We start from the raw sequence: 24,856 nt of genomic DNA on the forward strand, positions 1-24,856 counted from the left end.
CATTAGTGTCTTAAAGACAAGGTGTTTTTGGTACAGGAAATGTTCATGATTTTGCACGTAACTTCCCCTTCTTCTGCAACTTAGCTTCTGAAGATACTGCTTTAACTTTTAGCCTAATTGAAGTATATGGAATTATAGATTATAGTTGAAAAAACTAATAAGATGCTATAATTTGAACTAAGAGGTGTTTAAAGCTAAACAATGCTTCAGTGGTAAAAGCAAAGGAATGAAATTAAAGACATTTCCACTCTTCTGTGACATCAGACCTGATCTGAAACAGTTGAATCTGTGTCTGTATAGTGTAATAATACTGCACTTCTGATAAAAAAATGTGGGGTCTGGCTACTGAAAATCAGAGCTAGGTAGTATGTTTTAATAATATAAGCCTAAAAATGTAACTCTTATAAAATTGTTTTTATTTATTAGAATACATAATTACTTGAATTGTGCAAAATGTAGTTTGCAACTGACTTAGTTCGAGGACACCAAAGGATCTTGCTGTCAGAAAAGAAAAATGTAAAACTTATATTTAAGTTTTGGAAAGTATAGAAAATCTCTTTCAGTCTTTCCATATTTGTATGTTTCCAAGAGTGTGATATCTGGTGTTTTCTTAATGCTGTAGTTCCAGGAGTTATATAACTGAAGGTGTTTACCTTAATAAAAGACGGAAAAGTTTCTCGTGTGTTTACAGGGAACAAACCCATTACATGAACGTACTACTTTAAAAGAAGAAGACTTAACAAAGGTTCTTCATTTGTTTAATGAGTTTAGTATGCTGTGCTTACTAATGCTGTCCACCATACTGTAACAGCATGGCTATGTACAAATTGCTGTTTCTTGTGCTCATTCCTCTAGATTTTACCTGTACTCCAGTTTTTTTTTTGGAATGCCAAAACATGATTTTCTGAATGAAAAAGGATTTTTGTAATGTTCCAAAAAAAGGAAATATAAAAACATAAAGGTTATAAAGTTAAAATATATTTTTATGGCGGTGAACCTTGAATAGAAGCGGTAGTGCCTTATTCTGCATAAAGAAACCTGAAATAAAACATTTGAGAAATAAAACGTTCTGTTCAGTTTTTCTGGGCTTGATTTTATTTGATTTTATTCAGTCTCTATTATACTAAAGCCAAACATCTTCAAAGAAATCTTATTTAACAAAAGTGATATGTTTTATTTTAAGAAAAAGATAGTGTTATGTACATATACACCTATACCAAAAAGGTGCACAGAGAGAGAGGAATGTGTTCATAAACATCACATTATTTTAGCTGAAAATGGATATCATTGTTTTTATGTGTATTTATGAAGAGATAGAGGTACGTGAAAGAACTTCAGATATATTTTTGTAACATGCTTCTTCTAGAGTTAATCTAAATGACAGAGCATGATAGATGATCTTCTTGGTTTAAAAACTTTATCAAGTTCTTCAGCTTGGCATATGCCTAGATTTTGTGATGCAGAAATTTATAGGATAGAAGATAAAAAGATGGCTAATGTATCCGGCTGCTAAAAAACTTGGAAACTCGTATTTGATGATGATACTGGCTTGCAGTAGTCTGACCATCCCTAACTGGTGTTAGGTGATGCAAGAAGAGAATCTGAAATCCCCTTAGTATTCCTAATTGTGTGAAGATGTTTTGTTGCTGTTGTTGTGGCGAATGGTAAGCCCTGAAAATTGAGTAATGGATTTGGATGGAAGGGATTCTACTGTTTGTGGGAACTTAAGGAGGATCAGGACCAGAGCTGATGAAAGAAGTCCTAAGCCATGAATTCTGTCCCTCTCTGGTTTAGGTAATGTGGTTTAAAAAAACCCAACTAAACAGAAACCCCGTCTCACAGGTTTACTTTGCATGATCTTCCTATAAAATGTCAATGCCAGCCTTACTGAAAGTCTTGCAAAGTATGTCGAAAAAGTTACTTGCTATTTCCTGTCAAAACATGGAAATACTATGGTGGAGTGGTTTTTTTCTCTTCACAATTGTTTATTTGGTACCTACAGTGACATTTGTCACAATCCTTTGAAATATTTTTCCTGCACTATTTCTACCTCACTAGAAGGTAGGGAAACGCGGTTCTCATTTTAAGTGGCGATGATTAGATGGAGATTAGATGGACTGTTCCCTTGCCATTCACAGGAAATATGCGTCAGGGCATGGGTTTGAACCTCGACTTCCTGGAGTCCAAGGCAATGAGAAACAGTAATTTGAAAATAGTCATTGTTAACACCTAGTCATCTAGTTAACACCTTCAGATACATCCTATAATGTCTTTATTTTGCTCCTGCTTAGTCAAGTCCCAACCAGTTTACTGAGTTCTGTCCTAGGGTGTTTTGTTGTTCATTTGTTATCATAGTGGGTGTCTGTGCTGATGTCTTGGTAGCAGGGGGCTGTTGGAAGTTGCCTTCTTTTTGGCTCATTTTTTTAGTGAACAAGTTGATCTGCAAAGAAACTTCATCTTTCCTGGCAATTGTCTGAACTTTCCCCTTCTGAATGATTGAGGAGAGCTCTTTTTAGAGTGTTTGGACCTGTGACATTCATGAGCCTGGCTGTGAGTGAGAGGCTTCCTGAACTTACCTGGAAGAAGAACATATACTGTTCTTTGTACAGAGATACAGTTAATTCCTGAGTACCCTATTCAGAATTACACTGCCTATGTGAACTGATTAACTGGTTAGCTGTACAAATTAACATGTGCTGTTTTTAGAAACTGAGGGTATTATAGACATTTTTAGCCTGCCTAGAGCCCAAATGAGTAAATTCTTCAACTCTTTTCTGATCTGTTTCAAAGCCCTTCTGGTTATCATTTCATCATGTGGTTCACCTGAACTCAGCCGCAGGAGAAAAACAGGTCAGGCACGCTTGAGAAGCTCAGCAGGACAGACTGTGATCAGTGGTGTCTAGAATATATGTGTTGGTTACAATTTCACAATTCATTTTTTCACTATCTCTTTTGTCTTTTGGGACTACCATAAATCACCAGCACCTGGTACTATTCAGAATCTTTAGGATTCTCTGTCAATTCATGGTGCTGGGTATGTGCAAACTAGGTTTGGATATTGTTTTCCTGTTACTTAGAAATTACATTCTCTACTAATGCTCTGTCACAGCACCTTGTAATCAGAAAGATTAAAAATACTTGTTTGAATGCAGTATTTTATTCTTGCACGCTGTTGATCTATGAACACTTTCAATCTATTGTGAGATCGCTGTTGAAAGACTGAGGGAAAAAATTAAGAAATTGCACTTACGGAAGTCATCATTATAATGGCAGGCAATTTAGTTTGAGGTAACTGGAGCAGTGAAGACTGCAATCAATCATATCAGCAAGTATCTTTACAAATTTTATTAGTCTCTGACAAATGTTATATAGATCATCAAGGTCATTTCATAGGGAAGCTAGGATATTGGTTTTGTATTCTTACTGTAACGAGTACTGTGAATAAACTGCATATCCAGTTCCCTTGGGTTCTTACAGTGCAGTGAAGCAATGACAAAGGAAATAAAAACAGCTGCAAAATGAGGCAGTCACTTTTTCCTGTTTGTGTAGGGCACATTTTCAGGCTAACAGTTCTAATATTGGGTGGAAACAACTGTTTGGGTGACAGTGACTGTCAGGTATTAAGTCTTCCTGTTTTTCCAGTCCCTATTAAACTACTTTACTTAAGTAAAACACATTCCATGAGCCTTGAGTAAAGTGTATTTGTACAGGGCACTTATTGAATGTATTTGTCACAAGAAAATTACCACCAGAACTGCCTGGAGGAGAAAGACCTGGAGGTGTTGGTTGACAGCAACTGAACATGAGCCAGCAGTGTGCCCAGGTGGCCAATGGCTCAAAGCCTCAGCCAGCCTACCCTGGAACACCTCCAAGGATGGGGCATCCACAACTTCTCTGGGATGAAGAAGCTTCTTTCCTTCTTCTTTACCTGTTCCACTGTCTCACCACTTTCACAGGAAAGAATTTCTTCCTAGTATCTGTATCTTCCCTCTTTCAGCTTAAAACTGTTACACCTCGTCCTATCACAACACTCCCTGATAAAAAGTCCGCCCCCACCAGCTTTCCTGTAGGCCCCCTTTAAATATCGGCAGGCTTGTGGTCTCCTTGAACCCTTCTCTAGGCTAAACAATTCCAACTCTCTCAGCCTGTCCTCCTGTGGGAGGTCCTCCAGCCCTTAGACAATTTATTTTGGTGCAGGCCAGCGTATGGTTGGCTTTCTGGTCTGCAAGTGTACATTTCCTGCTCATGTTCAGCTTCCCATACACCAGCACCTTGAAGTCCTTCTCTTCAGTGTTACTCTCAAACCATTCTCTGTCTAGCCTCTATTTGTGCTTCAGATTGTCCTGACTGCAGGTGCAGGACCTTTCCCTTGGCCATGTTGAACTTCAAGAAGTTTGCACAGGCCCACCTCTGAAGCCTGTGAAGTTTCTTTCCTGTCTTTTAATTCTTATATTGATTTCTGCTTTCCTCAGTTTAGTAACTTTTTTTTTTTTTTATAGTCTCTTAGTGAAGATCATTACTCATAAATTTTTGGTGCTTTTTCTTCATCCAAGAGAACTTTCCTAAACAGCTGTAAAAAGTACTGATGCTAAGGTGGCAGTAATCAGTTATAGGTAAATGTGTGGGTTAGATTTTTCATTTACGTACATGTCTTTTTTCTTCCCTTAAAATTTATTCTGGTAATTGTTTGAATAATTTATACTAAGGAAGTCAGTAGAAGATTAATTGAGTTATTGCATTTGTAGAGCCAGACTCTACAAGTCTCATTTCAAGGTAATTAGACTGAAACAGCTAAGGGTCCAACTATCTAAGGATAAAGGAACAAGGTTATCCAGCTGGTCATTATGTTTTTTTCTGAAGAGTTTGTCAAGGAGAGACATTAATATTCTGCTGATTCTGCAGATGCATCAGAATTGGAGAGCGAGTTGGGGATGGAGAAAGACAAGGAAAAAAAAAATTCTAACACCTTTCCAGGTGTAACGTTGGAAATAGAAATAATTATTCTTCTGTTCATGTTTACTGTTCAGGAGGGCTTCATTCTTTCTTGCTTCCCTGTTCACCACCCCACTCTCCACCCCCCAAAAAGAAAAAAAAAAAACAAACCAACCAAGCAAAATGTGCTGATGCAGTACAACTGGAAGTCACTAGACAGTGTACTTGGGCACTACTGATGATTATTTGAGAGCTGACCTAATTGATTGCTTCATCACAAGCTGGAGATGTTGAAGAAGTATTTATTGTGGAAAGTATTGGATACTGTACAGTATGCTGTTTGCACAAAATTGCAGCTGATTTGTAAAGAAATTCATCAAAAGATTTAGGATGCTGGCAATAGTTTGTGTGTTTTTCAGTAAGGTAATGTCTCATCTTCCCTTATTGATTTATAGAGCTTGTTATACAGATCTGGCATAAAAAATTACTTTCCTGCTTGTAATTGGCATATTTATCTAAAGGGAAGGGTGGGGTGAAGGTGAAGGTTGTTATATTGGCAAAGCTTAGAACGATCAGGATAAGAAAGTGTTATTTCCTTCAAAAAAATCTTGTTCATTAACTTGACTAGAAAAAAAAAACTTGTTATGTCTGTTACTGTATGTGTCTATTCAGAACTGGTTTTATTTGTTTGAATATCTGTTGGGTTTTTGGTGGATTTGTGTTTTATTTGTTTATTTTATTACTTTCCTTTTTTAAACCTTTGACTTTATTAAACAAAAATGAGAATTTGTGATAATATTGTGTAGTGGGTTTAACTGGGATAGAGTTAATTTTTTTCATAGTAGCTTGTATGAGGCTGTGTTTCAGGGGTGGATAAAAAGTAAGGAGGGGGCACAGTCGGAATAGCTGACCTCAGCTGACCAAAGGAATATTCTATAACATATCACATCATGCTCAGCAGTAAAGCTGGCAGGATTTAAAGGAATTTGTCCAGGCTTCTATTGTCTTGGGGACCAACTTGGCATCTGTTCATTGGTCATTAACAATTGTCTTAAGAGTTTTTGACATCACTTGTTCACTTGTTTTTCTTGGTGTGGAATTTCTTTCCTCTTTATTGTTTTCTTTCTATTTTTATTTTTTTTCCCTATTTTTTTAAAATTATTAAACTGTCTTTATTTAGCCCATGAGTTTTCTCACTTTTACCCTTATTATTCTCTTCCCCCATCGTCCTCTGTGATGGATCGAGTAAGTTGCTGTGTCATGCTTTGCTGACTGCCAGGCTTAAACCAATACATACTGACTTAGTGAATTAATTAAAAGTTGAAAAACTCTCAAACTTTTTTTTCTTTTTCTCTTCTTCCCCCCGCCCCCCGCCTTTTGTTTCCTTTGATTTGTTTTGATATTTTTCTCATTCCTTCTCTGTGATGACCTAGGGACTAGCAACAGTTGTGATCTCTGTTTAGCAGCTGTGCATTTTGGTTTTCCATTTTCTCCTCTTAAAAATGAATTGCTGAACTTCAGCACCCTCTTGTGCTGGTCCTGCCATTGTCACACAGCATGCAGGGCTTCACACAAGAGATCTTCTCCACATAGAGATCTGGTTCTGCACTAGGCTTAATCAGGATTGTAGCCTGAATCTGATCATAACTAATATAGCAGTCCCACTTGCGTTTCCCTTCAGCAAGATGCTGTCCTTAAATTCATGTATGCAGTGATAGATTGAAATAATCTGAATTTGTGTGTTGTATGCCTTCAGACAACATGTAAGGATAAAAAAAAAAGTCTAACTCATGTTCAAATTCACATCCTATCACCTACATGCTTTTAATACCTTTTGCAATGTCTCTGCATTAATTTTGCGGGCCTGTTTAAAGTTCTGCCATGATATGATAACAGAAAGAAACATCCTTAATTTCTAGTTTCTGTGCTTCTCTTGGAGCTGTAGATTCCCGCTCCCTCACTTTCTGCTGTGTCAGTGAAGGCCTTTATGAGATGATTTGACTTCCTGTTTTAGACTTTTGCCTTGGAAATGTGAGATTGTTTAACCCAGATGACAAAAAGACAAATGGATATTGTTAATGTGTTTAAGTGCCTTCCTGACTGCATTTTATTTTTGTTTTTTGTTACATATTCTCTGTTCCTTTTGCCATCTGCATCCTGACAGGCTCTTCAGACTTAAGTGTGGTAAATTAAAATTAATGAAGTAGATGTTACCAACCAGATAGACTACTGTACATTTGTTTTTTCTCAACCAATAACACCAAGGGCTTCCTTGTTAGTCCAGCTTTCAGAAAGGACAAATTAAGACCGCTTGAAATACTATGAGCACAAGTAAAGCAAAAGAAAAAAATACCCCTAATTTTTTATTTTGACAAACTAGTTGGTCCAGAGGTCTGCTTAAAAAAAAAATAAATCAAATAAACAAGTCTGTTATGAAAAAGCTGGGTAGATTAGCCGTTACTATCTCTAAAAAGCTTTTCTTTAATGTTTTTTGTAAGTAATTGTTTTTTTTCTTGTTATTGCAATTAGGACGAGGTAAAAATTCTAGTTTTTCTGGTACAGTTTGTATTTTTGTTCATTTTTTTTAATGCAAACATTAAAAAAACCAGCTCAGTTGCTATTTTAATATTTTCAATTTTTTGTTATAAGGATGTAATAGTAGTATTTGTAGCTCATCAAAGAAATATGTGTAAGCACAGAATGTGCAGAACTTCCACTTGAGAGTTTTGTTTTCTGGGGTAGAGGTGATTGCTAAAATCTATAAATTAGGATTCTACTTAAGTATATGCCAGAATGTATATACCTATATCTCCTCTACAATACCTATTTTTATTTTAACATTTCTGAACAAAACAATTTTATTTGGATCTGAGTCCTTGTGTATATGCATGTTAAAGCTCTGTTTCCACTGTTTTAATTTTTTTATTGTTGCTGTGTTTGGAGGTTGGTCCTACCAGTTACTGCTGATGTCAAACTGTGATTGTAATGAAGTAGTCAATCACAGTAGTGAGTGCTGAAGATTACCATTTTAATGACTGATTTCGCTGCAGCTCTTCATTGTAGGCCAATATCATTCATATAATAACTCTCACAGGATGTAGCATATTTACTTCTTACCGTAAAATTTCTTGGGGAGCTCTGTACCAGTTGATAAGTGTAGGGACAAGACCGTAAAGCTGCTGCGAAGAGAATCATGATATGCAGGCTGTTACACTAGTTTCTTTGTTGAGCAGACAATATGTCCACTGATTGTGGTGCTGAGTAGATCATAAAGCATGGAAAGCATGGAAACAAATGTATTTCATACAAATGCAAAACTTAAATCATATACACTTTCTATTAATATTTTCATCATGTCTGATGCATTTCAAGATTTTAACTACTTCATGATTTAAAGCTGATTCTGCTTCAAAATGATAGAATATCAATCTCTTGGTGTACTAGTAGATCAGACTGCTGTAACAGTGATTTATTTTAAATTAAATTACCTGTAATGCATGCAGTTTACCAAGGAAGAAGTTACAAAGCAAAAAAAGCTTCCTATTGCTTCTAATTGTCAAGTATTTCCTTTTAATGGTATTTCTGTTATGGGAGAACAAATAATCTTCAAAGAAATAAAAAAAAATTATTTTAATTTACGTGCAATGTCTCTCACTGGTGGTAGGCTCATGCTACATTTCCGGAGTTCATCTGAACTTGTGCTTATGAATACAGTTTCTTTGAATTAGTATCTCCTCCAGTTAGGGTTTGGTTTCTGGCTTTACCTGAGTTTTGTAGGCCAGGATGGCTTGGAATATTCTAGATTTTTCAGGAGTTAAACCTGAAGACTCCTAGTACTTAGATTGAGCAGGATGAATAAGCATTACTACTGAATACTTAATACCTTAACTGTTAGCTGGTAATAAAGATATAATACCATGTCCATTTTCCTATATTACAGAAAACAATTAACCTGTATATACAAGTCATCTTTTTTTAAATTATTTTTAGAAGGAGTTCTCATAGGGAGAGTATGATTTCATTTTAAGAATTTACAGTATCAGAAGGAAATCTACAATTTCTTTATATTTCTCAAAGGCTACCTGCCCTTGCTTCCACCCTCTGTAGGCTTCCGTTTTGAGTTTATGTTTTGTCCAGGAGTTCCATGTTCATCCATGCACCTCCAAGTCTTTTTACCTGACTTACTTTTTGTTGAGCTGCATTTTATGTTTCATTTTATTTCTTCTTTTGTTTCCTGTGAGGCATGGGAGACCTTTCAGCAGTTAAAGGCCCTATACCTCATGCTGAAGAGCATAATTTGCAGCATAAGTCTTTTTCCTCCTCCCTCTTAAGGCGTGTATTTATCCTATCATTTGTAACATATGGTGACCATATGCTTCAGATAGAACCCACATAATCAGAATTGCACTGTTCCCTGGGTGAATTTTTTTTTATTTTTTTTTTTGCGTATTGGGCTGACAAAACTTATTCTGGAAAATTTTGAGAAATATTATCTTTAAGTGTTTGTGAAAGAGAAGGTGGTGATGGATCTCTATATATTATATATGGAATGCCATAGAAAGGAAATGTCTTGAAAGAGGAGTTTCCAGAAAGGCTTTGGTATTTGTGCCTACTTTCAGTTTCTGATCCAGCAATCTTTAGATGTCTTTGGTGGCAGCCTTACCTATATATTATGACTGATATCAGCTTCATGATGTCATACTGTATTTTAGTTGTGTTTTGTGTGTGGCTAATATGAGTAGATTTAACTTAAAAAACCCCAAGGCTGGTCGCATGAAAAACAGATACAAATACTGCATTTTTCCAGCGGTTTTTGTATGAAATGTACTGTATATGTTGCATTACCTAATATTACATTTTCAACTGCTACAGGAGTTTCCCTGCTCATTAAAACTACATGGTATGTCTGAAACTGGAAGAAAATATTTGAACAGGAATTGTATAATTTTCTAGTTGTTCTAAATGTTCTGAGTGTCTACTTTTTTAAAGAAAAAAATGTTCACGTTATTGTAAAGGGTTACTTTTTCAGTCATAATTATAAACTCTTTAAATAAACATGATACCAAGGAACCTGTTTTTCCTCTTAAGATTTCTGGGTGATTTTGTGGGCACGAGTAAACCAGATATTTGCTATCTTTGTGTGTGTAATAGCCTTAGAGGTAACAGTGCCTGGTTACCACTGTCATGTGTATTGATGCTGTGTAAGTGTTACCAGCCTGTATTATTGATTGCATTGCATACCAGGAATATGCTTATGTGTTGGCAAGGTATGGGGATTTAGGGTTTTGATTAGATACATCAATCTTTTTGTCAATGTTTTGGCTTGCTTTAGAATGTTTATCACCCTGTTTCACTTAGGAAACTTATTTTGACATGCTGAAGAATCTGGCAAATATTTCTCCCTATAGCACACCACAATGACATAAATATATATATATATACACACACACACACACATAGAGTAAGTTTTGGTAGGAGGGTTACAGTACATATATACTGCTGTCTTACTGTGTTAATTTACAGCAGCTGTAATGTATGTAAATCTATCAAAACCAACTGTTTCTGAGTTGATGTTGTGTGATAGCAGTGTTGCCTAAGATGATATTTAAGTTTCTTACCTGAAAAAAAAAATTGAGGGAATAATTATTAGTTTTGCCTGTGACAATGATCTGACAATGGAGCAAACTTATTTTACAATCATGATGGTGATTTTAATGAAGGAATGCTTAGGGATATGATTTAGTAGTGGACAGGTATGGTTGGAACTGATAATCTCAAGGGTATTTTCCAACTTAGTGAGTCTATGATTCTGTTAATTTGTCAGATTTTTTGCTAATAAAAAGGAAACAGTTTATTTGAATATTTAGGAGAACTTCAGAAGGTAACCACAGTAATAAAAAAATTTATGGTTTTGAGGTTTGAAGGTGACAGTGTTCCTGGAATAAAGCAAAAGGAAGTAGACTTAACACTGTTGAATGGTTTGTAGGCATAATGACCTAAGTAGTTTTAAGGTTGTGTGTGAAAAAAGGCCTCTTGTATTTCTGAACATTAGCAATGCTCTTCTGGGTCCATTTTTGAGGGGAAAGAGTGTGAGCACAAATCAGTTTTTATGTGAAAGTGTACTGTAAAATAATCTTGCAGCCCTTTCAGAAGCCTTGAAGTTGTGGTATACAGCTAAATGTGCCAAAGCATATTATTATAATAAGAATATGTGAGATCAAATTGCGTAGGTGAAATAAAAATAAAAGTTAATATCTTTACGGTAATATTTTAAATGGCAATGAGCTCTATTCTGCTATGCTGAACAATTAAGCCTTTGAGTAAACTGAGGAGTTGTTTTTCTTCTTGTAATACAGAGGAGGATATATGCTTATATAACTGCGGAGGTTTAAAAGGGGAGATAGTGTAAAGTCATCTTCTGTCACAGAAAGGGTCAATATTTGTTTCATACATTCCTCACACAAAGATGAAAGAGAAGTGGCTAGACCATTAAACAATGGACCTAATTTGCAGTTACAAGGATACATTTTTCTTCTTTGTATTCAGAATGTAACTAAATGAAAATACTTCATATGAATTTCATACCATGTGGACACATCAGTCTTTTTGCTTCAATATGATGAATAAAAAAGAATAAAAGGTTGGGGTATTGCTTTTAATTTTTCAAAATTATTTTGCATTCTTCTGTTTAGAAAATACGCTGAACAACTCTTATTTTCTTGTAACCTTTAGTGAATATACACTGTTCAGATGTGTGGTTCTCCCTATATAATTTGTAATGAATGCATATTAGTATATATTTTTTATATTTTTTCTGGAATTTTAATGGTTATCACGTTACATGTGCATGCTGTTTCATATAGAGTTTTCTTTGGGAAGCAGCTTTTTGCCAGTCCAGAATGCACTCATTTTGGTAATTAATTTTGGCTTTTGTTAGAAGGGTAATATTTTATAAGCTAAATAATTGTTTTACAATTTTGTTTGCTTTTTGCAACAAACAAATTAGGATGTGCTAATGCCCTTGTTCAATATAAGTATGCTAAAACTGTACTTTATAAATTGTCTGTTAATGGGAATCAGAATTTATTTTGAGAACTGAAATCTGCTTTCTAAGTCAGACATTTCAACCAGTTTGAAAAGAGTAGTTACCAATAGTTAGTTATTATCTCAAACTCCAAGTTCTGAGTGTGTTCTTTTGTTTCATATTAATTAGTTCAGGGGATAAAATAGATCCAAGTAGCAAGAGGTCATCTATTTTGATGGCCGCGTCATTAGTAAAGAAAAGAGAGTAAAAGTATGCAGTGATACTGTGTGCTATAGAAATAAAAGGAGTACTTTGTACTGCTCTTAACAGAACTACTTAGAATTCTGTGTCTAAAAATTGTGTTACATGGTTTGGAGAAATTTGTATGTGCTTGCACTATTATAAAGATAAACCAGAAACACCATTTTTATAGCCAGGACTCTTAAAATATTAAATCCAAGTGCATTCTAAAAGGATACCTGATAAAATTACGGTTCCCTTGAGTATTCAACGAAGTACGCCACAAAACTCTTTGGTGGTCCTTCTCCTCAGGGCAGCTTTCTAGCCAGACTTCTCCTAGTCTGTAGCACTGCACAGGGTTGTTGTGCCCCAAGTGCAGGACCCGGCATGTGGCCTCGTTAAACCTTATGCCACTGATCTCAGCCCAGCAGTCCAGCCTGTTCAGATCCCTTTGCAGAGCCTCCCTACCCTCCAGCAGATCCACACTTCCACCCAGCTTATTATCGTCCACAAACGTGCTAAGGGTGCATTCGATCCCCTCATCCAGATCATTGATAAAGACATTGAACAGGGCTGGACACAGCACTGAGCCCTGGGGAACCCCACTTGTAACTGGCCTCCAGCTGGATTTAACTCCATTTACCACCACTCTCTGGGCCCAGCCATCCAGCTAGTTTTCTGCCCAGGATAGTGTTCACCTGTCCAGTCCAGTGGAACTTCCTCAGTCAGCCAGGACTACTGGAAGATGATGTAAAAGGATTTGGCAAGCACATCTGCCAGCTCCCTCAGTACTCTTGGATGGATCCCATCTGGCCCCATTGTCTAATTGGGCAAGCAAGTCTCTAACTATCTCTTCTTGGATCATGGGAGCCTCGTTCTGCTCCTCTTACCTCTTGTGTGTGTACACGGAGGGAACAACTTTCCTTGGTATTAAAGACTGAGGCAAAGAAGGCATTAAGTACCTCAGCCTCGTTGTCATCCTTTGTCACAGTTATTCCATTTGCATCCAATAGGGACGGAATATTGTTCCTGGTCCTCATTTTATTGTTAATGTATTTATAGAAAGATTTTTTGTTATCTTTCACCGTCTTGGCCAATCTGAGCTCTATTTGGGCCCTAGCCCTCCTGATTTTTTCTCTGCACGATCTCAGTTCCTCCCTGTAGTCCACCCAAGGCGCCTGTCCTTTCTTTCAAAGCTCATAGACCCTCCTCTTCTTTTTGATGTCTCTCAAGATCTCCCTGCTTAACCAAGCTGGTATTTTTCCCCTTCGGCTCCTTTTCTGTCACATGGGGATGAATTGCTCCTGCACTGCTAGGATTTCCTTTTTGAAGAGCACCCAGCCCTCATGGGCTCCCTTGCCCTTAAGGACTGTCTCCCATGGGACTTTGTCAACCAGCCTTCTGAACAGTCCAAGGTCTGCCCTCTGGAAGTTTAATATATCTGTTCTGCTAATCCCCCTCCTCATCTCACACAGAACTGAGAATTCTACCATCTCGTGATTGCTTTGTCCTGGGCATCCTCCAACCATTACATCCCCCACAAGGCCTTCTCTGTTCACAAACAGCAGGTCCAGAAGGGCGCTTTCCCTTATCAGCTCACTCACCAGTTGTGTGAGGAGACCTTACAATACAGGCTGTGTTCTTGTATTTCATGTTTACATTTCTGCTTAAATGGTGAGATCAATTTCAAGAAACAGTTTTCTGAAATAAATGAACATTTAAAAATAGCAAGCTGGTGGTGGTTTCTTTTTAAAATAGGGGTAATAATGCAAGTGTTAAGCTAAGTGGGAAGAATCTATGTAAACACACACCTGGAGTCAGTTTTTTTTCTCAAAACTATTTAATTGCTCTGATATTATTTGTTTTTATTTTTGTTTAATAGTATTTAGTGTCTTCTCTTCTTATAGAACAGTGGTAGCCTGGCTGCCTGTCTTTACAGCAGTTAGATATTTCTGTAGATGTGCAGTTTCATTGCTATTTGTTTCTTTTTTTGTATGTATTAAGTCTCGCATATGTAATTGAGCTCATCTGTAAGCTGATGAACTGATTTAGTCCAGGATAAATGCCTTCGCTCGTGTGAAATCAATGTATTTCAGGAGTTTTGGTAAAAAGGAGGAGAACAAAGCTACGCCTGAGGTTAACGTAACTGCACATTATAATCAGTTGTGGCATACAAGGTTTTCAGGAAAAACACACCAGGAAAAAAATGTACATTGAGTATGTGATATCAAACACAGTACTAGAGGGCCTGTCCACATGCTTTATGCAGAGTCGATTTCTGAATGGGTTGTATGTGGGCCTTACTCTGCAGTATGTAATAATGCACAGGTAAGGCAAGAAAGCTTTAGAACTGGATTAGCAGATGAGCTTTTTGTAAACCTGGTTTTTTTCAAACATAAATTGAATTTTAGTAAATCCTCCCTGATCCACCCTACTTTCTGTGCTTAAGTATCGTTAAGCTGCTATCTGACCAAGACAGGTAAAGTTTTGTGCTGACTTGTGCAGTGGACACTTACCTGTTACTTTTATGGTGGACTGACTCTTTGTCTACATGAGAGCATATTTTACTCTGGCACAATTTATCCTGCTGAGTATCTTTCTTCTAAGGAATATTGTACATATTTTGTAAATATGTACAATTTTATTTAGGTATTTTATGTGCTAAATCAGCACATTAAGACTGCTTTACAAATGCAGTATGCCTGTTTAAATGCCTGTTCATTTTGTGCTTATTTCTATTTATATGCCTACCTTTTTTCAATTATTTCTGCTTGAGCTTCTGTAAGATTTATTAACTCTGAGGCTTTTTAGTTGGAATTTAAGTGGTTTGTATTGTTGCACCTCAAACATTCTTTTTGAATTTATCATCTTTGCTTCAGAACTGTTCCTTTTTGCTCCTTCTATTATTGGATAGAATGTAAAATAAACTAGTACTTACAGAATCTAATACAGAATAGTCAAAATAATGAATTTTTGTAAAACAGTGCAGAAGTGGAATTCATATAATGGGCTACAGTACCTAAAAAGAAAATGATTAAACCATATCTCACTTATCATAGGTCATCTTCATAGGAGCAAGATCTGGGCCATTAGTTCCAGACCAGAGTACTTCCCATTCACAGTGCTTTAGTGCATAACTTATGGGATGATGAGAATAGATTTATATTACTTTTTCAAAGCAAGACTAACATCAAGCAAGACAGGATTAATGAAAGTCAATGAAGGTCGAGTAGACAATCCAATTATTAAAGATTCTTGGAAGAATGGTACTGTGATCTATAAAAGAATTGGCTGTGAATTTCTGTATCTTCGTTCACAAGGTTCATTTCTGTAGAACTGTAGTATATTTTCTGTGGTAATCTGTTTTTAGATTATGCTAGTCTGTATAAGTAGCCATATATAAATAAGTACAGATAGCATTCAGTTATTCTAGCTTAAGACTGGATAGTTGTAACTTATTAGAATGCTACACGTGTTTATAAATACTTTGAAAACTACGTGTTCTTACTTATTGTCACGGTCCATTCCTAAGTGGATCCACCCCTGTGAAAAAGAGACCAAAAATACCTCCTAATAGAAATTTTATTTTTTACCCTTTCATCAGATATTTAGCTCACAGGTATTTTGAAGTTATTTTTCCATCCATAGTATCTTATATTCTTTTTATGAGAAGCTGTTATTATGAAATTGCAAGGGTGTTTATATGTATATAGAAATATATTTTTATATTTTTCTTGCCAGCTTAGACAGTCACAGGAGAGTGTGGACATGTGTTAAGAGTAGCTAGCCAAACAGAACAGCAAGAGGCCCTCATTGCAAGTTGTCTAGGTGAGAATCAAGTTATTAAAATATCAATAGCTATAAGTGGCATAGGTTCTGAAAAAGAAGTAATATATTCCTAGACACTGATATAGTAAAGAATGCTGACTGTGAGATTACAGTGCTGAGCAAGAAAATTTTTATATTTCCAGATAGAACTTGAAGTCAGCTTCTGGATGTGGTGAAGTTTTGTTGTCAGACAGCAAAGGATAGGATTTGTCATTGAATTGAGTTTAAAGATGGCAACAGGTTCAGTGCACTGCTGTTTTATTTATAAGTCAAGATTTAAGAACAGAAATTGTCATTGGCAGCAGCAGAATGCCTGTATAAAATGGTGATTTTATCACAGTAATTGTGGGGGACTCAGACTGGAGCAGTCTGTTCCCGAAGGACTACACGCCATGGAAGGGACCTGTGCTAGGGCAGTTCATGAAGAACTGCAGCCTGTGTGAAGGACCCTTACTGGAGAAGTTCGTGGAGGACTGTCTCCTGTGGTAGAGATCCCATGCTGAAGGAGGTGGAAGAATGTGAGATGTCCTTCTGAGGATGGAGGAGCAGCAGAGATGATGTGACTTCAGCCCCCACTTCCCACCCGCCTGTGCCATTCCAGGGGATGAGAAGTGAAACTGAGCCTGGGAAGAAAGTGTGTGTGTGGAGGGGGGTGTCTTTAAGATTTCAATTTATTTCTCATTATCCTGCTCTTGATTTCATTGGTAATAGATAAAACTAATTTTTCCGAGTTGAGTCTGTTTTGCCTGCGACAGTAATTGCTGAGTCATCTCCCTGGCCTCATCTCAGCTCATGAGTGTTTAGTTGTATTTTCTCTCTCCTGCTCAGTTGAGGAGGGGGAGTGTTAGTGTGGCTTTGGTGGGCACAGCGTCCAGACAGGTTCAACCCACCACAGTGGCACATAGGTAATGAAGAATATTTTTCTGACTAGATAGATTGTGTGTATCTAACGAGCACTGAAAATGTTCAGTGCTAATGTGTGAACTATTTAATTTATATGGTCATAATCTACTGTTACTAACTTTTACCGAAACAATATTTTCATAAATTTAGTTTAGAACGCAGAAATTTCCATAGCTTGAACCAAAGATAGTTTAAGATGCAGTAATTTTATTACATGAATTCAAAGAATATTTTTAAGTCTTCGTGAACAGAAATATCAGCTGTATTTAAGAAATTATCTGCATTTTAAAGTTTTAAACTATGTAATGAGTTTGGATGTTAGATTCTATGCTGTTCTTTCATTACTGCAAACCTGTCTGCAACAGAGACATATAAGATTCTAACAGATCCTTTTCTTCCATCAGTAGCTGAAACAGAGGGTTTGATTTATCTTTTATGGAAAAGATAAACTCCCCCACCTCACCTCACAGTGTGCTGCTAGTAGAATGCTAAATATTGCAGACCTATAAGTTTTGATAGTATTTGTCAGAGATTTTTAGTAGTCATTATCTTAGAATTACCAAATAGTTGTTGTGGCTGTCCGCAGCTGAGAGGAGTGTGCAAAAACAGAAACGGTAAAATTGTGTCAGAAATGGATTTTGTCAAAACCAGAAGAAATTTCTTACTACACCAGGGTTTTTTTTGCTCAAGTAGACAGACCTGAGGCCTGAGTGTATGCAGATATGTCATGATCACTACACAATTTATGATTTAATCTGTTTAGGTGGCCTTTTTTTTCCCTTCCTTTTAGCTTGTTTTCAGTTTCATTGGCTTCTAAATACACAGTCCCCAAAGTTTTTTTCTTTTTATTTGACTGATGTGCAACAACAAAAAGCTTTGATTGCTGAGAAATTGTTGCTTTGAGAAAGTTACACTAGACCTAGAACCATATTCAGTAATGTCAAACCAATACAGCTCGTACATGCAGGTGTACCTATAATCTTGTTAGCATCTCTTATCTCTGGACTACTTTTTCAGAAACTGTTTGCCAGAGACTTCACCAAGGTCACCGTATGCTGCCAGTATGCTATTAAGTGACATGTTAGTCAGGCAAGTTGGAACTGTGGATAAAGGTGATCCTCAGTGCAGCAGGGGTAATGTTCCTGTGTATGTATCCAGCTGACGCTCAATTGTGGACTAGATATCTCAAAGCTTGTTTAGCTTCCAAGTTCTGCAATAACAAGAAGATATCCTTAAACCCAGACTGTCCTTGGCATTCAGGATTTCTGATTCCATACGTAGTGAGACATTCCCGAGCAATTTGGCTGGAAAATACAGGGTTTGTCCAAAAATCAATACAGAGTTTTGCATTACTGTTATTTTTACTGGAAATGTATACTTCTCAGGTAAAAACAAAATAAAGCAAAGCAAACCAAAACAAACTTGTTTAAGGGAAGATATGCAGATGACTTAAGTATACCCATGTCTTATATTCTTCACAAAGGTCACAGAATGTTGTCCTTTCGAATATTTAGTCTGCATACAAAGCGCTACATTTACGCAATGGACTGTTTTCCATATTTGTTAAATATTATTAGACAAAATTAATTATAAAGAAAAAATAGTTCTAAAAATAAATAAATCACAATAATCAACTAGGTAACATTTCCATTCAACTCATAATTGACACAATTGTATATTAACCATGAGATACAAGTCTTATGTGGGAAACAAATGTAATGTTATCTTTAAGTTAAAATCATCATTTGCTTTTTTTTAGTAAAAATGCTTAGAAAAAGTGTATAAAGTATCACACAATGTGTCTATGATAGGTATGGCATGAGTCTGCAAGATGGCAACAACATAGATTTCATATTTTCATGTTTGTATATAGTTTATGAGAATAGTGGATAGAACGGTCTCTTGGGTCATTTGCAGATAAACTGGATGACAATATTTAGATTTGCGGCCATCATTCTCTCTTTTCTTCTGTTTCCTATCCTCCTCCAAGATGATCCCCCTCTGCTAAAGATGACCTTTTTCCTTCATTATCATGTGTGCACACTCCTATGTTCTCTCTCAAACTTTTGATATAGATAATAGTAGTGATAATATAATAAATATTAATGAGCAATTCACCAGTGTCAGAGAGAAACAGTTTAAGTATGTGTTCATATCACCTATTCAACTATTACCTGTATGTCTTTTCTGTAGGTGACAGATCAGTCGGTGAAAGCTTTTGCTGAACATTGTCCTGAGCTGCAGTATGTTGGTTTTATGGGCTGCTCTGTTACATCAAAAGGAGTCATTCACCTCACCAATGTAAGTATCATAATGACTCTTACCTAATCATCAGTGTGTCTGACTGCTACCAAACCATGGGTATGTGCCAGGATAAGTTTATACATATGATGAATAACACTGTCATGGATAGAAACATGACAAGATAAATGTACGTTGCATTATTTGAGCAGACACACTCAGAATTCCCTGTGTAAAAACACTAGCAAGAACATATGGAAAGGATAATACTTTTTCTAAGAAATCATAGTCTTGTTAAGGTTAAAAGTTTTTAAAATGTCTAGTTAGCCCAGATTCCATTGCAAAGAAACAAAATTCCGTAACTGGAAGTGCAAAATTCTTAGTGCAAGAGATTTAGACAGGACCTCTTAGTGTAACTTATATCCCGTGTGCACATACATTTTATATATGTGTATATATATCTGTCTTTGTATTTTAACATAGATAGTATGACAGATACTTTTTATTTCCTTTCCCTTTTCTTTTATGTAAGAGGAATGTGTGGGAGAACTGATTTGAGTGAACCTGCAGAAAATAATGGAAGCGTTCAATACACAACTGTCACTTGGTTGAGGTGGACAAAGCAGCATATTAATTAAAGTTCAGAATTGAAAGTAACTTCAGGGATCATGCAGACATCAGGGAGAACAGAGGAAAAATCCATCTGGAATAGATAACTTCGTATTCATAGCTAAGATCTTTTTTTAAAAAAAAGTTCAAATGGAACTTGCTGTAACTTGTAAAGATGACTGTAGAAATGGATGTTGAATATGAAATGTTCTGATAAACATGAAATGGGTAAACAGATCTGGAAGTATCAAGTTGAGAGCATATTTAATGGAAACAGAAGAACTGTCTGAAGAAAATACAGTTTTTTTTGATTCAGCTTTGCCGTTCTCTTCTTATACAAAACCGTTCAGAGTAACTGTAGAATATTTCCTTCAGTTTAGAACAGCTAAGTAGCTGAAGATACAGAAGAGCTGAAAACATTTTGGAACACATGCAAAAAGATATCCGCCAAAACTAATTTACATGGTAAAGTTATAGCAGCTCAAAGGATGTAAATTGGAAAGGACTCTTTATATTGAAATGAAGTGTAAAAGGGGCTGTAAAATGATGTGTAAAAGCTGTGGGAGAGATAAATAATACAATTGTTTTCATGTCTTGTGAAAACTATATATGTATAACTATAGGTGATATACACAACATAAGAGGTGCAGTATTTAGAAAGCTGACATCAGCTGATTATGTAGTCCAAGGAGTTGTGGAAAGTTGTCACACAGATCTCTTCCAGGTTCATGATGTCAAGGTAACAAGGACTTTGGGTTATGTGTGATGGTGAGACAAACCAGTTCTTGCCATAGAATACTACAACAAGATCAAGAGTTGGGCCTGTGTGAATCTCATGAGGTTCAATGAGGCCAAGTGCAAGGTCCTGAAACTGGGTTGGGGCAAGCCCGAGAACAAATACATGCTGGGTGGAGAATGGATTGAGAGCAGCCCTGCAGAGAAGGACTCTTGGGCACTGCTAGAAAACTGGACATGAGCTGACAATGTGCACATGCAGCCCAGAAAGTGAACTGTCTCCGAGGCTACATCAAGAGAAACATAGCCAACAGGTTGTGGGAGGTGATTCTCCCCCTCCACTCCACTCTCATGTCACAAAACATGGAGTACTGCTTTGAAGTCCTCAGCACAGGAGAGACGTAGACTTGCTGGAGCAGCCACAGAAATGATCAGAGGGCTGTAACACATCTCCCATGAAGAAAGGCTGAGTGAGTTTGGGTTGTTCAGCCTGGAGAAGAGATGGCTTTGGGAAGACGTTATAGCAGCCTTCCAGTACTTAAAGGGCGCCTACAAGAAGGATAGCAATAAACTTTCTGGCAGGGCCTGTAGTGATGGGACAAGGGACAAGAGAGTGGATTCATACTAAAGCTAAGGAAGATTATTTATTTTTTTTTTTGATGAGGGTGGTGAAACACTAGAATAGATTTCCTAGAAAGGTGGTAGATGCCCCATCCCTGGCAACATTTAAGACCAAGTTCAGTGAGGATCTGAGTTGAAGATATCCCTGCATATTGCAGAGGATTGGACTAGATGACCTTTAGAGGTGCCTTCCAACAAAAAGTATTCTTTGATTCTATCATATGACGTCTTTTGTAAGGTTAGATAAGTATTTTTTACTTACAAGTGACTTAATATCCACAATTGCAAGGTATTTTTTTACATTTATTGCTGCTTTAAGCTGACATAGATACATGTAAAAGATGCAAGTGGGATGATGCCATATATTAGGGAAAAAAGAGAGACTAGGAGATTTTTCCAGTCAACAGTGGCTGGGAAATTATATTGGAATTCTGACTTCATTACTCTGAAGTTACTGACAAGTGATATCTGCTTAATCTTGCTGCAGTGACTTCAGTCAAGTTTCTACTTGACTCCCTTGGCAGGTGTTATTTCCTCATTGTATAGCAGGTGATTTTAACTAAAACTGAGTTGCACTGAAGCATACCACAGAGACATGTTCCATTCTACAGTACTTTGGTGGAAATAAGCTCTAGCTGGGAATTAAAGCAAGTATGTGGGGAGCAGTAACACAATCTTTAACTGCTGCGTCTCTCTTTTCCAGAATTCATCTGCTGATGACATATTTTTTTGTCTTAACCATCATGTGTTTCTTATGATCAGTTTTGTGTTGACAATTTGTAAGTGCTTAGTAATATAATCCCATGTTTTTAGAGAACATAGAATCTGTTCTGTGCTCTACATGGCCTGTGAGTGTGTTGTGCAAGGCTGTACAGAGCTAGTTCCCTTCTGTGCTTCTGCTTCCTGTGTGCAAATGGAGAGAACAGGACTAGCCTCTGTTGTAAAATTGCTTTGAGGCTTCTGGATGTATAAAAATTAAGTACCTTATTATTAATGTATTTTCATAGAATCATAGAATCATAGAATAACCAGGTTGGAAGAGAGCACCTCGTCCACCTGTGTCTTAAACACCTCCAGGGAAGGTGAATCAACCACCTCCCTGGGTAGCCTGTGCCAGTGCCCAATGACCCTTTCCGTGAAAAATTTTTTCCTGATTTCCAGCCTAAATCTCCCCTGGCAGAGCTTGAGGCCATTCGCTCTTGTCCTGTCCCCTGTCACTTGGGAGAAGAGGCCAGCTCCCTCCTCTCTACAACCTCCTTTCAGGTAGTTGTAGAGAGTAATGAGGTCTCCCCTCAGCCTCCTCTTCTCCAGGCTAAACAACCCCAGCTCTCTCATCTGTTCCTCATAAGGCCTGTTCTCCAGCCCCTTCACCAGCTTTGTTGCTCTTCTCTGGACTCGCTCCAGAGCCTCAACATCCTTCTTGTGGTGAGGCGCCCAGAACTGAACACAGTATTCAAGGAGTGGTCTCACCAGTGCCGAGTACAGAGGGAGAATAACCTCCCTGGACCTGCTGGTCACGTTCGTTTCTGATGCAAGCCAAGATGCCATTGACTTTCTTGGCCACCTGGGCACACTGCTGGCTCATATTCAGTTGGTTGTCAACCAACACCCCCAGGTCCCTCTCCTCCAGGCAGCTTTCTAGACAGACTTCTCCTAGTCTGTAGCACTGCACAGGGTTGTTGTGCCCCAAGTGCAGGACCCGGCATTTGGCCTTGTTAAACCTCATCCCACTGGACTCAGCCCAGCGGTCCAGCCTGTTCAGATCCCTTTGCAGAGCCTCCCTACCCTCCAGCAGATCAACACTTCCACCCAGCTTAGTGTTGTCTGCTGGCTTGCTAAGGGTGCACTCAATGCCTTCATCCAGGTCATTGATAAAGACATTGAACAGGGCTGGACCCAGCACTGAGCCCTGGGAACGCCACTTGTCACTGGCCTCCAGCTGGATTTAACACCATTTACCACAACTCTCTGTGCCCGGCCATCCAACCAGTTCTCCACCTAGGAGGGTGTGCGCCTGTCCAGCCCATAGGCTGACAGTTTCTCAAGCAGAATGCTGTGAGAAACTTTGTCAAAGGCTTTACTGAAGTCCAAGAAGACTACATCCACAGCCTCTCCCTCAGTCAGTTGTTGAGTCACTTTGTCATCAAAGGTGATCAGGTTAGTTTGGCAAGACCTGCCTTTTGTGAACCCGTGTTGACTGGGCCTGAGCACCCGGTTCTCTTGCATGTGCTTCATGATAGCACTCAAGATCACCTGCTCCATGACTTTCCCTGGCACTGAGGTCAGACTGACAGGCCTGTAGTTTTCTGGGTCCTCCCTGAGACCCTTCTTGTAGATGGGCACAACATCAGCCAGCCTCCAGTCCAGTGGGACTTCCCCAGTCTTCCAGGACTGTTGGAAGATGATGGAAAGGGGTTTGGCCATCACATCCACCAGCTCCTTCAATACCCTTGGATGAATCCCATCCGGCCCCGTAGACTTGTGGATGTCTAGTCGGGCTAGCAAGGCTCTGACCACCTCCTTTTGGATCATGGGAGCCTCATTTTTCTCCTCTAGCTCCTGGGTTTGTACACATATGGAACAACTTTCTTTACAATTAAAGACTGAGGCAAGAAGGCATTAAGTACCTCAGCCTTTTCGTCATCCCCTGTCACTGTTGTTCCTTCTGCGTCCAATAGGGACTGTATGGTCTCCCTAGTCCTCCTTTTATTATTTATATATTTATAGAAAGATTTTTTGTTATCTTTCACAGACTTTGCAATCTGATTTCTAGTTGAGCCTTAGCCCTTCTGATTTTTTCTCTACACAATCTCACTTCCCTCCTGTAGTCCTCCCAAGAGACCTGTCCCCTCTTGCAGAGCCCATAAACATTTCTCTTCTTCTTGATATCACTCAAGATCTCTCTGTTCATCCAAGTTGTTTTTTTCCCCTTCCGGCTTTTTTTCCAGAACATGGGGATGGCTTTCTCTTGAGCTGCTAGGATTTCCTTTTTGAAGAGCTCCCAGCCCTCATGGGCTCCCTTTCCCTTAAGTACTGTCTCCCATGAGACTTTGCCAACCAGCCTTCTGAAGAGTTCAAAGTCTGCCCTCTGGAAATTTAATGCTACTGTCCTGCTAACCACCCTCTTGACTTCACCTAGAATGGAAAACCCTATCATCTCACGATTGCTTTGTCCTAGGCGTCCACCTACTGCCACGTCCCCCACAAGGCCTTCTCTGTTTCCCCCTACTAGTGTTAGCTCTCTTTAGAAATATGGAAAATGCTAAAAATACTTGAAAATTCTCAATTACAGTGTTGCTTAATGACGGAGCTTTTTGAATAGCTAATTGAGGGGCATGGTAGTGAAAATCTTGTATGTTTTATAAAAGGAAGGAACATTAAAGATTTATTTTCATGTTTTTCCTACTGAACATTTCTACTGACTTTGAAAAAAATTCATTTCTTGAGCAAAACTGTGTCATCACACTAGTGCCATTTTCCCTGGAAGGTATAAACTACAAAAACTGCACCTGAAATAAATAATGGTTATTGGGCAAGATGACAGGTAATGCATTTACACAAGGTGAGAAAAGGGGAGAGTATGTGTATGCATTTCACAATTAGCCTCCCAGCTGAAACCAGCCACTTGTTCTGATGACCTAGAGTGCTTTAGTTTGCTTTGTGGCTGTAAAATGCGTAACAGTGTCAGAAAAGATCTGAGTGAGCTGTTCTATAACATCAGAA

The 24,856-nt window shown here is 37.8% G+C and overlaps 1 protein-coding gene across 1 annotated transcript in view; it reads left to right on the forward strand.

Annotated features, from left to right (window-relative positions):
• The window catches only part of FBXL17 (F-box and leucine rich repeat protein 17), a 304,655-nt gene that overhangs the window by 66,905 nt on the left and 212,894 nt on the right, over positions 1-24,856 (forward strand). The window contains exon 5 of the mRNA XM_069879953.1: positions 19,121-19,228. Within this exon, the coding sequence (XP_069736054.1) occupies positions 19,121-19,228 (108 nt within the window). The remainder of the gene's footprint in view (positions 1-19,120; positions 19,229-24,856) is intronic.

The sequence above is a fragment of the Phaenicophaeus curvirostris genome, chromosome Z (genome assembly GCF_032191515.1).
Source record: "Phaenicophaeus curvirostris isolate KB17595 chromosome Z, BPBGC_Pcur_1.0, whole genome shotgun sequence".
Lineage (NCBI taxonomy): Eukaryota > Metazoa > Chordata > Aves > Cuculiformes > Cuculidae > Phaenicophaeus > Phaenicophaeus curvirostris.